General features: G+C 43.2%; 1 protein-coding gene across 9 annotated transcripts in view; it reads right to left on the bottom strand.

The window, feature by feature from the left end:
- The window catches only part of LOC106582275 (titin), a 186,491-nt gene that overhangs the window by 57,712 nt on the left and 113,862 nt on the right, over nt 1–14,917 (bottom strand). For all 9 annotated transcript variants that reach the window (XM_082967139.1, XM_082967141.1, XM_082967145.1 and 6 more), the window contains 26 exons: nt 14,531–14,815; nt 13,865–14,158; nt 13,477–13,776; nt 13,039–13,347; nt 12,622–12,881; nt 9,549–9,978; nt 9,073–9,378; nt 8,640–8,821; nt 8,346–8,475; nt 7,874–8,173; nt 6,780–7,097; nt 6,073–6,369; nt 5,670–5,969; nt 5,263–5,577; nt 4,731–5,023; nt 4,423–4,573; nt 3,979–4,260; nt 3,482–3,784; nt 3,036–3,341; nt 2,629–2,910; nt 2,183–2,482; nt 1,699–2,004; nt 1,319–1,624; nt 939–1,220; nt 527–826; nt 108–401 (listed from right to left, as the gene is read on the bottom strand). In XM_082967139.1, the coding sequence (XP_082823265.1) occupies nt 108–401; nt 527–826; nt 939–1,220; nt 1,319–1,624; nt 1,699–2,004; nt 2,183–2,482; nt 2,629–2,910; nt 3,036–3,341; nt 3,482–3,784; nt 3,979–4,260; nt 4,423–4,573; nt 4,731–5,023; nt 5,263–5,577; nt 5,670–5,969; nt 6,073–6,369; nt 6,780–7,097; nt 7,874–8,173; nt 8,346–8,475; nt 8,640–8,821; nt 9,073–9,378; nt 9,549–9,978; nt 12,622–12,881; nt 13,039–13,347; nt 13,477–13,776; nt 13,865–14,158; nt 14,531–14,815 (7,431 nt within the window). The remainder of the gene's footprint in view (nt 1–107; nt 402–526; nt 827–938; nt 1,221–1,318; nt 1,625–1,698; nt 2,005–2,182; nt 2,483–2,628; nt 2,911–3,035; nt 3,342–3,481; nt 3,785–3,978; nt 4,261–4,422; nt 4,574–4,730; nt 5,024–5,262; nt 5,578–5,669; nt 5,970–6,072; nt 6,370–6,779; nt 7,098–7,873; nt 8,174–8,345; nt 8,476–8,639; nt 8,822–9,072; nt 9,379–9,548; nt 9,979–12,621; nt 12,882–13,038; nt 13,348–13,476; nt 13,777–13,864; nt 14,159–14,530; nt 14,816–14,917) is intronic.

The following is a 14,917-nucleotide window of genomic DNA, read 5'->3' as shown; positions in this document are numbered from 1 at the left end:
ATCACTTTCAATGGAGAATCTCTATTAAACTTGCTTTTTAGTATACAACTAGGATTAATCTCTGTTGGAGAAACCAAACCATTAAGTAAATATATAGCAAATCTCACCAAGCTTCTCCTGGCAGAGGACAGGGACAGTGGTGTCTGGTCTACTCAGTCCAATAGCGTTCTCCGCTCTCACACGGAATCTGTAAGTCTTTCCTTCCTCGAGGCCAGTAATGTGGCTCTCAGGGATGCTGACGGTGTTCCATTCATCCCACTCTCTCTCTCCTTCCTCTTGGTACTCAACCAGGAAACCTATGATGTCGCTACCTCCGTTGCGGTCAGGCCAGTTCCACACAAGCCAGACCTCCGTCTTGTCGACATCTACATGGTGCAAGTCTTTTGGTGGACCAGGTGGGACTGAAAATAGACCATACATTAGATGAGATGCGATTAGATTACAAATGTCAAGTTAATTATCAAGATACCACGTACATAACAATACACCCGTAGGTCTTAATGTATTTGGTTTGATTGATACTCACACAGTGGATTCATGGCTTTGACGGCTTTGGTTGTTTCAATGTATTCACTTCTGCCGAACTGATTCTCAGCAGCAACGCGGAACAAATACGATGTTCCTTCCATCAAGTGCTTGGCCATCATGCTTCGTTTCTTAGACGAAGAGCACACTGGCACCCACTGTGCGGCTGCCACATCTTTCTTCTCCACAACGAAGTTGGTAATACGCGCTCCTCCATTGTCCTCGGGGTCTTTCCAGGAGAGATAGGCTGAATCGCTTCTCACCTCTGAAACCCTCAGGTGCTGGATTGGACCAGGTTTGTCTAATAGAGTAAAGAGTAAAGAATAACATAATTATAGCAACCCAGCATGCTAAACACTTTACATCTGTCTTCATTTATTTCTGACAGAATTTCTGACAGAAAAGTTCCTTACCCAGGACGAGGACTGTGCATGTGGCAGTCTTTGATCCAGATGAGTTTTCAATGTTCAGAGTGTAGTCACCACAGTCAGAACGAGCACAGTAGCGCATCTCCAATTTGGATCCTAGCGGATTGATCTCAATGTCAACTCTTGTGGGGACGTCTTCGTCGTTCTTCTTCCATGTGACTTTGGGGAATGGAATTCCCTTGATTCCAGCAATTAGATGGATATGGGTTCCGGCCATGGCTTTCAACTCACGAGGCATACCCAGTTCAACATCCAATTCAGGAGGTTCTTTTTGGGGGTAGAAAAACGATATGTTATAATTCATTTTTTTATTTCAATGATAATGAATTACCCAAATTACGAAAAATATTTTTATGTAAAATTACCAAGTCGGTCTTCTGCCTTCACTGGATCTGTGGTGTATGCAGGTTCAGATTCACCAGCGAAGTTCACAGCAGTTACTCTGAATCTGTAATATTCTCCCTCTTCCAGGTTAATGACCTTGAACTTGGTTCCTTGGCAGGAATCAGGAGTCTGATTCACCTTCTGCCACTCCTCTCCAGCTTTAGTGAACTCAACGAGATAGCCAAAGATCTTGCCCCTGCCACAGTCCTTTGGTTGCTGCCAAGACAGTGAGACAGACTCTTTTGTCCAATCTACAGCTTCTGGCAGCACGGGGGGGCTTGGAAGCACTGAGGGAAGAAACAGTTGATTAAATTTGATAGAAATTTTGTAAAGTATTAATTTACTTTTCATAGTCACTTACCAATTGGATCTTTGGCAAAGATGGGCTTTGATGGAGGGCTGGGGTCACCGAGACCCACAACGTTCTCAGCCATGACACGGAACTCATATTCACAGCCCTCGAGGAGGTCTGGAACAAAGTACTCCACTTTGGGGAAGATGCGGTCTTTTCCGGATGCGCGAGTCCATCTCTTAGTCATGGTCTCCTTCCTCTCAATGACATAGCCAGTGATAGGCTTCCCACCATCAGGAGGTGGTTCCCAAGTCAGAAGGGCTTGATCCTTATAGATCTCCTTCACAATGGGCTGTTTGGGTGCATCTGGCACCTCTGTAATGGGACAGAGAATTGATCAGTTGTAGCAAAATGCATTCATGACAAAAGAAAGTATGGTTGCATCCCATATGGCACCCTATTCCTTACTTGTCAAAAGTAGTGCACAATATAAGGAATAGGGTGCCGTTATGGACGTAACTTATATCTTCTCAGTATTTATCTAATAGCTTACTGAAGACATCCTTAGCCTTTGTCTCGGCAGACAGCAGTGGGTTGCTGATGCCGTGGATGTTCACAGCACAGATTCTGATGATGTACTCTCTGCCCTCAATCAGCTTAGGTACTTTGCATGTTGTCCTGTTGCAAGCTGTTGTCACCGGCATCCAGAGGTCTCTGTTTGTGTCTCTCTTCTCAATGGTGTAGTTGGAGATGGCACATCCACCATCATCCAGAGGAGGGTTCCAAGAAATCACCATGTAGTTCCTGTAGACCTCATTGAAGACCACTGGGCCCTCTGGAGGCTGGGGGCGATCTGAGAGAAAATATTAGCATTTTATCATTAATCATCTATCAGATATGCATCAATCAATAGTCAATAATCAAACATATTTTGATTATAAGGGTTAATTAAAAGTGACATTAGGTCTGTCAATTAAGAAAAACAAAGAACACCCTCACCAACAACACTGAGACTGCAAATTCCTTTACGTAAGCCAACAATGTTCTCCACCACCACCTGGTATCTGCCGCTGTGTTCTCGTTTAGCCTTGGGCATAGCCAAGCACAGTGTTTTACTAGTGTTGGTCATTGTGACCTCCTCATCTGCTTTCAGCTCTTCTTCGTTCTTTGTCCATGTTATTGTAGGTGCTGGCTTTCCAGTGAAGCGGCCTTGGAGGGTGCACACGTCTCCCACACGCACAACCAGTCTGTCACGGAAGTCCAAGTCGATCGTTGGGGGCTCTGAGGATGGAAGAACAAAGAAGTGATGTTTTCCATTCTTTTTTTACTTTATTTAAAAAAAATAACATTCACCAATATATTTATAAAGATTTAGAATGACTATCTAACCCATATTCAACACTTACCAAGTTCTTCCTTGACCTGGATTGGCTTGGTGCAGAAAGAGTGCTTTCCCTGACCAATCACGTTGACAGCACTGACACGGAATTCATAGGTGGAATTCTCTTTGAGACCTCCCTTTGTGAACTTCCTATCCATCAGCGTGTCATCAGTATCGATCTTAGTGAAGTTATCCTTTCCAATCAGACGAGCTTCAAGCACATAACGTGTAACCTCAGAACCACCATCGTACTTAGGTGGTCTCCAGGCCAAACTGATGGAGTCTTTGGTGATGGCTGTGACTTCTAGATCCTCAGGACGCTCAGGAACAGCTAGCATGGAAAAAGGACACAAACATCCCATCAGGCCCAATGGAATATTATAAATAATTGCTGGATTTGTATTCACTTACGTTACATGTTTGTAACAGCAAATTAGAAAGCTGTCATTCGGGTATTAGGCAGGAACTCACAAATAGGATCTTTGATGAGAACTGGTCGTTCTGATTCAATAAATGGACCCATTCCGATGATATTCTCAGCTGCGATTCTAAAGAAATATCCTTTTCCGTCGATGAGACCCTGGACCACAGCATTGTGCCTGGTGACTGTGTAAGAGACCGCTGTCCAGCCCATGCGGTCAGACTCTCTCTTCTCAATTATGTAGTTGGTGATGGCTGAGCCACCGTCGTCTTCAGGGGAGTACCAGGTCAACTTGCAAGAGTCAATGGTGAGGTTCACACCAGAGAACGGCTGACCAACTGGGCCGGGAACATCTGAGAATCACACGTGAAACAAGTTTTCAATACCATTCAACTCCTGGGCCTGTATTCACAAAGCGTCCCAGAGTAGGAGTGCTGATCCTGGATCAGCTCTCCAACGCCGAGAAACTTGATACATACTGCCCCGGATATCTCCTGAGATATACTGAAGTTTACCAACAAGAAGAAGAAGTAAAGTTGTTTCTTACCCAACACCTCCACAATGACAGCCTTCTTCCTTTCTCCTCCTTCATTCTTTGCACTCAGGGTGTATATACCCTGGTGATGGCGTCTACAGTTTTTGATAACCAGAGCAGAGCTGATTGAAGTGGTTTCAACCTTAGCCTCTGCTGGTAGAGGCTGGTCATCTCTGCTCCATGTGATCTCTGGTGCAGGCTTGCCTGACACGTGGGCCAGGATGCGGATGGTACCACCGGCATGGACTACAATCTTCTCCTTCACTGAGGCATCCAAGTCCACTTCAGGGACAACTAAAATAACAAGTGTGTGTTGGTTTAAGATGGCATACACTCTGTCTACAACCCAACTGCCACCCTATTCCCTATGTAGCCATTTGGGACAGAGGCCCTATCATGGACCTAACAAATGGATAATCAAACGGTATATCATATCATAGTTGTTTTGTCTCTTACTTGTTCTGTCCTTGCATTCAATCACTTCGGCCACTTCACCGGGCTCACCGACGCCAGCAGCGTTCACTGCCCTCACTCTGAACTTGTACCTTCCCAGCTCTTTCAGTCCAGACACAACAAACTTAGTGCCTCTAATCTCCTTATCTTTAGCCTGAAAAAAAATGTTAAATAAGATTTTACAAACATTGACATACTAAATGTTATATTATTTGAATATATTTAGACTTGAATTTACCAGGTTGTTGCATTTAAGATCAAAATAGTTTGTAAAAGAATACGTTCGAGAAATAATTGTATTAGATAATTACCTTTTCCCATCCGTCTTTTATCCCTACTACCTCTTCTTCTTCTTCTGATTCTGATATTTCATTTCCGTCTTCATCGAATATGATTTTCTTAACTTTTTTCTGTTTTACTACTACTACTTTGTCTGCTTCCGCTGCCTTCTGTTTTTCTATTTCTAGTTCTTTTTCTTCTTCTATGTATTCAACAAAGTAACCAGTGACCTTAGATCCACCATCAATCAAAGGTGGGATCCACTCCAGATCCACTGTTGACTTGGTCCAGTCTGTTACTTTGGGGGTTGGGGGACCGGGGAGAGCTACACACAAACAAGATGACATTTACAATGTCAGAAGGCCAAACAATAGAAACAACATAGCTATATAATACATTGAAAATAGAAAAATACACCTTTCCCATGTAAGAAAAACTATATTTCTGCACCTAAAAAGTAACCATAATTCCCTATTTAGTACACTACTTTTGACCAGGGCCCTATGCTGCACTATATAAGGAATAGGATTCCATTTGGGACGCACTCTATATACGTTAACTTACTAATAGGGTCTCTTGAAAGAACAGGATCCGATGGGACACTGGGAAGACCCATTCCAGCTGCGTTGATTGTGGTCACACGGAACTGGTAGATTGCTCCCTCCTGCAGACCAGTGATCTCATACTCCTGACCCAGGGGCATGACCCTGATAGGGGTGCGGTTCACTTTGGTCCAGCGCTTAGCCGTGGTCTCTTTACGCTCCAGCCAGTAACCACTAACTGGAGATCCACCATCGTATTTTGGCTCTCCCCAGACGATCACCATAGACTCAAGAGTCACGTCTTCCACTAAGGGCTTCTCAACTTGGCCAGGGACAGCTGTTGAGAGGAACCATTTAGAAGTTGGTTAGAAGAAATACTGTATATCCACGGTGACATTGACTTATAATACAATAGTACATTCAACTTACTGAAGAGATTCCTTGCTTTCTCATGTTCGCTGTACAGCGGTGGGCCAACTCCATATTTGTTCTGAGCCATGACACGGAACTCATACTCATGGCCCTCAGTCAGCCTCTGAACTGTATAGAGGCCTTCTTTGGGGTCGTTGGAAACGTGCACCCATGACTTTCTGTTTTCCTCACGCTTCTCAATGACATAGTTTGTCACCTTGGAGCCACCGTCATCTCTAGGTGGTTTCCATGCAAGTGTTATCCTCTCGGCAAACACCTCTTTGAATTCAATCGGCCCGACTGGTACGCCAGGTCGTCCTGAGTTGAGGAAGAAAAGGAGGAAATGGGGTCATATTACAACACAATCAAGAGGACTAACCAAACAGAAAGAAATAAATACATTCAGAGAGAGGTTCCTCACCTAGGACAGTGAGTTTGATGTCCTTAGAGGCTTTTCCCAGACTGTTGCTTGCAGTGATAGTGTACAGGGAGCTGTCGTCTCTCTTGGACTGCTGGATCAGCAGGGTACATTTGTTATCAATGATCCGTTTGTTGACATGCTGATCATATTGCACTACAGCCTTGTCTTCAGGCTTGGCAATGGGAGCCTTCTGCCATACGAGGGAGGGGAATGGACAGCCTTGTATCCTAGCCACAATATGGACATCTAGTCCCTCTTCACCTTCCATCTGTTCCTTCAGTTCAATGGTAGGAGCACCTAAACAAGGGAGGATGGAGTCAGTACATTTACATTTTAGTCATTTAGCAGATGCTCTTATCCAGAGCGACTTACAGTAGTGAATGCATACATTTCATTTCATGCATTTTTGTACTGGCCCCCCGTGGGAATCGAACCCACAACCCTGGCGTTGCACACACCATGCTCTACCAACTGAGCCACAGGGACGGCCGTACAGGTCATTCAACGTTTTTATTTTCATAGCAACTTTTTTTAAACAAAATGAGTCTTATTTAAAAACATTTACAACAGCATACATGTGCTGTCATCCTGAAGAATGCACTGTCTGCTGAAATGCTGGTGGTTTACCCATTAATAAATCATTCAGAGCGAATTTAGTGTGCTTTCTTTCTTTAACTTTCTTTTTCTTAATTGTGCTTTTTACTTACATGTCTGGTCCTTGATGATGATTGGTCCAGCGGTGGCCGACGGTCTGCTTGGGCCAGCCTCGTTCACAGCCTTGACGCGGAACTCATACTCTCCGCCATTTTTCAGATCTTCAATGATGAAGATGGTTTCCTCAACGTTTCGCTTGTTACACTGCTTCCATGTCTCCTTCTCCAGGCCGCTGGTGTCCCAACTCAAGCGCTCTATTATGTAGTGCTTCACAGGAGAACCACCGTTGTTCTTAGGTGGCACCCATGTCAGGGTCACTGTATCCTTGGTGACCAGATTGATCTTGACGTGGGTTGGGGGATCAGGTATGTCTGAAAATGGGAATAAAGAATGGGAATATAAATGGGAACTTATTAGTAAGCACTAGCGGTTCTGGGGGGGGGGGGCAGTGCCCCGTGACAACAATATTGGACCCCCTAAATGGGGAGTATGAAATCATTTTTACATAACTAATTTTTGCTATCGTTCTTTTTTTACACCTGTTATTAGACAGAAAATGCAAATAAATTGTTGAATGATTATGAGCATGGTCTTTTGCCTGCTAATGCCTGCAATGCAGTGAAGAAAACTAAATGACAACAATAACGTCTAATGTAACTGGCCCCTCTAACAGTACAACTGGCCCCAGCTTGGCCCCCCCAGTTGAAATGGTCTAGAACCGCCACTGTTAGTAAGGTGTACACTGTGTAACCTACGTTTCACAAACTTTAATGTGTACATATTACGCATTACTACTATATATACACTACCGTTCAAAAGTTTGGGGTCACTTAGAAATGTCCTTGTTTTTGAAAGAAAATAACATTTTTTGTCCATTAAAATAACATCAAATTGATCAGAAATACAGTGCAGACATGGTTAATGTTGTAATGACTATAGCAGCTGGAAAGGGCAGATTTAAAAAATAAAACATTTACCCCATATACAGTGTATATATGTATATATATATATATATATATATATATATATATATATATATATATATATATATATACATACACTGTATACCATTTAGCAGACGCTTTTGTTCCAAATGAATATTACTATGAGTACATTTTCATTTGTTAGTAATTAATTTGTGACTTACAGATGGGGTCTCTTGCCCTAGCAGGCTCAGTGGTCTCAGTTAAAGGTCCCATTCCCAGACGGTTCTCTGCCCGCACACGGAACACATACTCCTGTCCCTCCAGCAGTCCCTCCACAATGTAGGCCTGGCTGAAACAGCACTGGTTTACTATGGTCCAGGCCTTTCCTGTCACATTCTTCTTCTCAATGAAGTAACTCTTGATCCTCTCGCCACCGTCGTTAGCAGGCAGTTTCCAGATCAGCCTCATGGTAGCTCTGGTGATGTCAGTCACTTTGAGCTCTCGAGGAGCACCAGGCACGTCTGAAAACAGAAGTCCAACAGACGTTAATACATCTTATATGGGATACGTGTTGTGTTTCTCATTAATGTTTTATGTCCTAATAAAGAATATACATTTGGATATGAGCCTTTGTTTAGTTTTTTGACAGTGTAAGGGTGTCTATCTTTTCTATCATTCATTTTTATCACTGACCGAGAACATTGACTCTGACGTTGACATGTTTCTGTCCAGCCTTGTTCTTGGCTGTGATGGTGTATCGTCCAGAGTGGGTCCTCAAGCACACAGGTACAGTGATGTTTGAGGTAGTATCAGTAGATTCAAGCTAAACAAAGGAAAATTAACTCATTACTCCTGGTAAGAAAGGTCAAATCGGCATATTTATACATCAAGGTCAGACAACATGATTATTTTACTACTTATAACAAGGGTTATGTGTTACTTCCTCTCTCCTTGATGTATGATAGATGTATCTGTACTATGCCTTACCTCTGAGTCAACTGGAAGGACATGAAGGCGATTCTTCTTGTGGGTCTTTGCTGGTCCAGTGAATTCCCAGGTAACCTTAGGAACGGGACGCCCTTTGATGATGGCAGGGATTCTGAAGGAATGACCAGCCCGGACGCAGAGCAAATCTTCCACAACGCAATCGATATGGATTTTCGGCTCCACTGTGACATAAAAAGGCATCATTAAAACAAACAACAATAAACTTGTGACTACTGGTTAAAGGAAAACTTCACTCCAAAACTATCTTTTAGTATTTTCTCCAAGAGTCAAATTTGTTTTGTATGTGTTCTGTATCATATGATGCATCTATGAAGTTTTTGCTTTACTGAAAGTGGTTAATCTTTAAAACTTGACAGCTGACTTGAAAAAAAACAAATTTTTACAAAATGGATGAATAAGTAGGTCTAATTACCATGTACGTCCTCAATTAGGACTTCTGTCTTGGGACTTGGGTCAGACTCGCCGATGTCATTAACGGCTGTGACTCTGAACTTGTAGTGTTTCAGCTCTTTGAGACTTGGGACAGTGATCTCAGTGGTCTCATGCAGAGTCTCTAGGTCAGTGATTCTGTTCCAAATAGAAGAGGCTTCATCCTGGATCTCAACAATGTAACCCTTGATGGCGCTTCCACCGTCTTTCTCTGGTGGAGACCATGTGAGGCTGACGCTGTGCTTGGTTTTGTCTGCGACCTCTGGTGGTGCTAGCATGCCGGGTTTCACTGTGGGGCACAGAGGGAAAACATCAAGGTCACCATCTCGGGTTCTTACATGGCATCCCTGTGTCTGTCAATAGGGCACATACTGACATATTCTTCCAAACAATTTCCAAAGCAGCTAAAAGAATAGTCATGTTCTTGTAACCTGTAGAAAAAGGGAGAATGATACTTACTAAGAGGGTCCACTGCGTATGCAGGATCGGAAGGTCCACTGGGGGGTCCAATACCGGCAATATTGACAGCCATGACACGGAACTCATACGCAGACCCCTCGATCATACGAACGACCTGGAACTCCCAGCGCTTAGGAGCAGGCTTCGTCACCGGGGCCTTATTCACCCGGGCCCAATAAGACGAACCTTTCTCCCTCTTCTCCAGCCAGTAGCCAGAGATAGTGGATCCACCGTTGTCTCGTGGAGGGTCCCATGTCACAAGCATAGAGGACCTGGTGTGCTCTGCAATCTTTGGTTTCTCTGGAGGACCAGGGAGTCCGTACAGATCCTTGATGACGGCTGCCTCTGTCTCGCAGGCGTCACTCTGTCCATACCTGTTCTCTGCTCTCACTCTGAACTGGCACTGGCTACCTGTTTCCAGATTCCAAACCTTTGAAAAGACATTTGGAAACATTTAGTAAATCATTAAATGATTCAATGAAGTCCACTATTAGCATTCATGATACTGTCTCGACCTATTGCAATCTATGTCACTGTTGTTGCCTTTGATATACAGTATATAGAGAGGCTGTAATGATTTGACATAGGATCCTCAAAAAGTTATACAGCTGCACCATAGAGAGCATCTTGACTGGCTGCATCACCACTTGGTATGGCAAATGCACTGCCCTTGACCACAAAGCGCTACATAGGGTGGTGAGGACAGCCTGGACATCACTGGGGCTGAGCTCCCTGCCATCCAGGACCTCTATATCAGGCGGTGTCAGAGGAAGGCCCAAAAAATGGACAATAACTCTAGCCACCAAAGCCATAGACTGTTCACTCTGCTATCGTCCGACAAACGGTACCGCAGCATCGGCTCTCAAACCAACAGGCTCCGAGACAGCTTCCACCCCTAAGCCATAAGACTGCTAAATAGCCAGACTGCTAAATAGTCAATTAATGGTACCCAAACTATCTGCACTGACTAGATCTTGCACTGACCCTATGCACACTCACTAGACTATATATACTGTACATACCATATACACACTCATTGACCCACACACATACACTACATTTACATTTTACATTTTAGTCATTTAGCAGATGCTCTTATCCAGAGCGACTTACAGTAGTGAATGCATACATTTCATAAAAAAAAAAAAAATCCGTACTACATATACTACTAGTGTACAAAACATCAAGAACGCCTTCCTAAAGTTTCCCCTCAGAACAGCCTCAATTCGTCGGGGCATGGACTCGAAAGCGTTCCACAGGGATGCTGGTGTTGAGTTCAATGCTTCCCCCAGTTATGTCAAGTTGGCTGGATGTCCTTTGGATGGTGGACCATTCTTGATACACATAGGAAACTGTTGAGAGTGAAAAACCCAGCAGCACTGCAGTTCTTGACACAAACCGGTGCGCCTGGCACCTACTACCATACCCCGTTCAAAGGCACTTAAATATTTTGTCTTGTCCATTCATCCTCTGAATGGCACACAATTGTCTCAAGGCTTAAAAATAATTATTTAACCTGTCTCCTCCCCTTCATCTACACTTATCTAACAAATGACATCAATTAGGATCATAACTTTTACCTGGATTCACCTGGTCAGCCTATGTGGTCAGTCTATGTAATGGAAAGAGCAGGTGTTCCTAATGTTTTGTGCACTCAGTGGACGCACACACACACACACACACACACACACACACACACACACACACACACCACACACACACACACACACACACACACACACACAAGCTTACCGACACCACACAACACAAACACACATACAGTACCAGTCAGTACCACTACCATTCTACATTGTAGAATAATAGTGAAGCTGTCATCAAGGCAATGTGTGGCTACTTTGAAGAATCTCAAATATAAAATACATTTTCATTTGTTTAACACTTTTTTTTGGTTACTACATGATTCCATATGTGTTATTTCATAGTTTTGATGTCTTCACTATTATTCTACAATGTAGAAAATAGTCAAAATAAAGACAAACCCTTGAATGGTGTGTTCAAAGTTTTACTGGTCTGTACAAACACATTACACACACACACACACACACACACACACACACACACACACACACACACACACACACACGTCATTTGCTACTGCTACTCTATTCTGTAGCCCTTTCCTGAAGTCACCTGACCAAATCGCCCCCTCTAGTGGCCTCATGGGTGTAATGTTTTTGATATTTTTTATAATTAAGAAACATTTAAAAGAAAACGCTGAAAATCGGGTGTTTATATGTCAAACGGTTTTGTTATATTTCAGTCTTCTGTGAGGGAAGCACACACAAAATTAATTACATTTCAACTCTATATCTGACAAGTAGATTTGTTTAAGACTACAAAGAAAAAGTAGATTTGTGTGATCATGATTTAGCCCACTGCTGTAAAAGGTTACTTTACTCTTATTATTATCTATCGTGATGACTACAGTAGTCACTTTATCCTGTGTTCATGTACTGTACATATCTACCTCAAATACCTTGTACCTCTGCACATTGATCTGGTACTGGTACTCCCTGCACATAGCTCTATTCTTGATTATTTTATTCTTCTTGTGTTACTATATTTTTTTTTACTCTGCATCGTTGGGAAGGGCTCGTAAGCAAGCATTTCACGGTAAAGTCTACACGAGCTGTATTCGGCACATGTGACAAATAAAATTTGATTTGAGACAACATGTTATATGCCTCCATTTAAGACATTATAAAGTCTTCACAGGTCCAAAAATGTGAAAATGAACTGGGGCATTCCTACCCGGACCCAAACTAAATAAATACATTTTAAAAAGATAGAGACCTGGTCCGAACAGACCTAACCAGACCTGACCCCGGTCGGGTCCAGACCCAGTCCAATCCGTATCAGGGAAACAGCAGAAAAGCTTTTTCCCTACATTATTAACCGGAGCTGGTCTCTGGTATTCGGGTACAGGTGAAGCAGTGAATACCTCTACCATACATGCTTAATGCCTGTTATTAAGCATTATACCGGCAGGTTTTAAGTCAAATGTTACCAAATGTTATATCAATCTGTTTCATGTTTTCACACATATACTGACCCCGAGTCGTTTCTCAATGATGCTGTTGGTGATCACCGTCCATACAGGAATGGGTCTAGGCTCAGGCTCAGGCTTAGGCTCCTCATCCTCCTCATCCTCATATTCTTCTTCAGGTTCCTCCTCAGGAAGAATGTCCAGCTTCTCAACAATGTAGTTAGTGAGCTCACTTCCTCCATCGTCCTCTGGCGCGTCCCAGGTTAGCTGGCAGGACTCAGCCTTGATGTTACCAATATTCACATTCCTAGGTGGCAGAGGACGGTCTGTGAACAACAATTAGATGAAAAAGAGGTCAGAAAACAGTCAGTCAACTACAATATTTTCCTTTTGTTAATTGTTATGTTATTTTTCTTGCAGAAAGTGAGCTAATTGCTTTGTCTATACTGATTCACTAAATATACATAATATCAGATCACTTACCTAACACCTTAACCTTGATGGTGTGACTAGCCGACCCAAGACGGTTGGAGGCAATCACTGTAAAGATGCCTTTGTCCAGTCTTGCTGCTGCATGGATACTGAGCTTGGTATTGCACTGCATTCTGTTTATCTCCTTGGTGTCCATCAACAGAGTCTCAGTGGGCTCTACAATAATCACCTCATCCTTCAACCATTCAACCTTGGGCATTGGAAGACCAGTCACCTCAGCAGGGATTTCAATAGGCTCTCCCTTCTTGACAGTGATGGCATCTCCCTTGAAGGTCTTCAACATCATCACAGTAGGAGGAACTGAAATAGAAGGAGCAACTCAGTGACAAGTTTATTCAATTGAATTCAGTCCAATTAAATTAAATTTAATGTGTTTACTATTTTAGTATATGGGGGAAAAAACAAGAACATAGAACTAGGAGGACTTACCTTCATCATCTTGAATGACAATGGTGAGTGGAATTCCAGGTTCACTTGGTCCAATCAAATTGATAGCCTTGACACGGAACTCATACATAAACAGCTCCTCGAGGTTCTCGACGGTCATGAAGAGGTCCTTGCACATCTCTGTGTTACAAGGCTCAAATGCTGGGGCATCGTGCTTCTTCTTCTCAACAAAGTAGCCCAAGATTGGACTGCCTCCTTCATTGCGGGGAGGTCTCCAGGCAAGGCTGATGGAAGTCTTTGTCCTCTCAGTGTAGTGGAATCTCTCAGGTGAAGTTGGTGGAGCTTCAATGAAAATATAGTGATTGACTTCTATTAATGATCTGACCTGCACAGAAAACATTCTCATGACGCAACAATATGTAGACATTACCTTTGGGATCCACTGCAGCAATAGGGCCCAAATCAACGGGAGGGCCACAGCCAAACTTGTTCTTCGCTACGACCCGGAAGATGTACTCCTGTCCTTCAACAATACCCACAATCTCACACTTAGATGAGGGTGTATCGATGGGCTGTCTCCATGTGTGCATCTTGGGATCCCTTCTCTCAATGATGAAGCCGGTCAGATCACTGCCGCCATCGTCATCAGGATCGGACCAGTTCAGAATCATCAGTTTCCTGGTTACCACCACAGGCTTCAGGTCCAGCACAGGCCCGGGAACATCTGACAGAGGATAAGTCAAAGTGTTACATTCAAGTAAAACAACACGTGTGTAAGTTATTAAGTAGCTTTGTCTGAGCCAGAATGGCCCATAGTGCAGGAGCCTATCTCCTGTATCTATACAGTGAGGCAGCTTGAAGAACACCCCTGGACAGGGTGCTAGTCTACAACATGTAAGGTGACACATTATTATTATTTTGATTGTCCCCAACAGATGGTTTATAGATGTTCCACTAACTATTAAAAACTATTCAACTAACTATCCACTAACTCTAATCCTAGCTTTACGTCATCAAAGTACATCCAAATGTGAAATATGCTCAAAATGTTCTAGTGATGTCATATAGCTAATACAGAATCCATCAAAATACTTACCCATGACTTCAACCCTTGTCCATGTAGACTTGATTCCACTACTGTTCCTTGCACTGATCTGGTATTTGCCAGGATCCTTTCTTGTGGCAGCCTTGATACTCAGAATGCTTTCCTTTCCAACATTTTCTATCTCGACGTGGTCTTTGTCCGGTGGACCGTCATCTTTGGTCCATTTGATGTCTGGAGGAGGTCTACCAGTGACCAGGGCAGGCAGAATCAGTGGCTCCCCAGCTCTGATCATTACGCCGTTCCTCACAGTGAGATCCAGCTCCACCACTGGAGCCTCTGTAGACACAATCAACATTCATCAACGTTAGCTAAGTTGTAATAATAATAATACATGGGACTTATATAGAGCTTTTCAAAAACCCAAAGACGCTTGAATAC

The sequence above is a fragment of the Salmo salar genome, chromosome 21 (genome assembly GCF_965601325.2).
Source record: "Salmo salar chromosome 21, fSalSal1, whole genome shotgun sequence".
Taxonomy (NCBI): domain Eukaryota; kingdom Metazoa; phylum Chordata; class Actinopteri; order Salmoniformes; family Salmonidae; genus Salmo; species Salmo salar.
The sequence above is the reverse complement of the archived record's forward strand: the minus strand, read 5'-3'. Positions and strand labels throughout refer to the sequence as shown.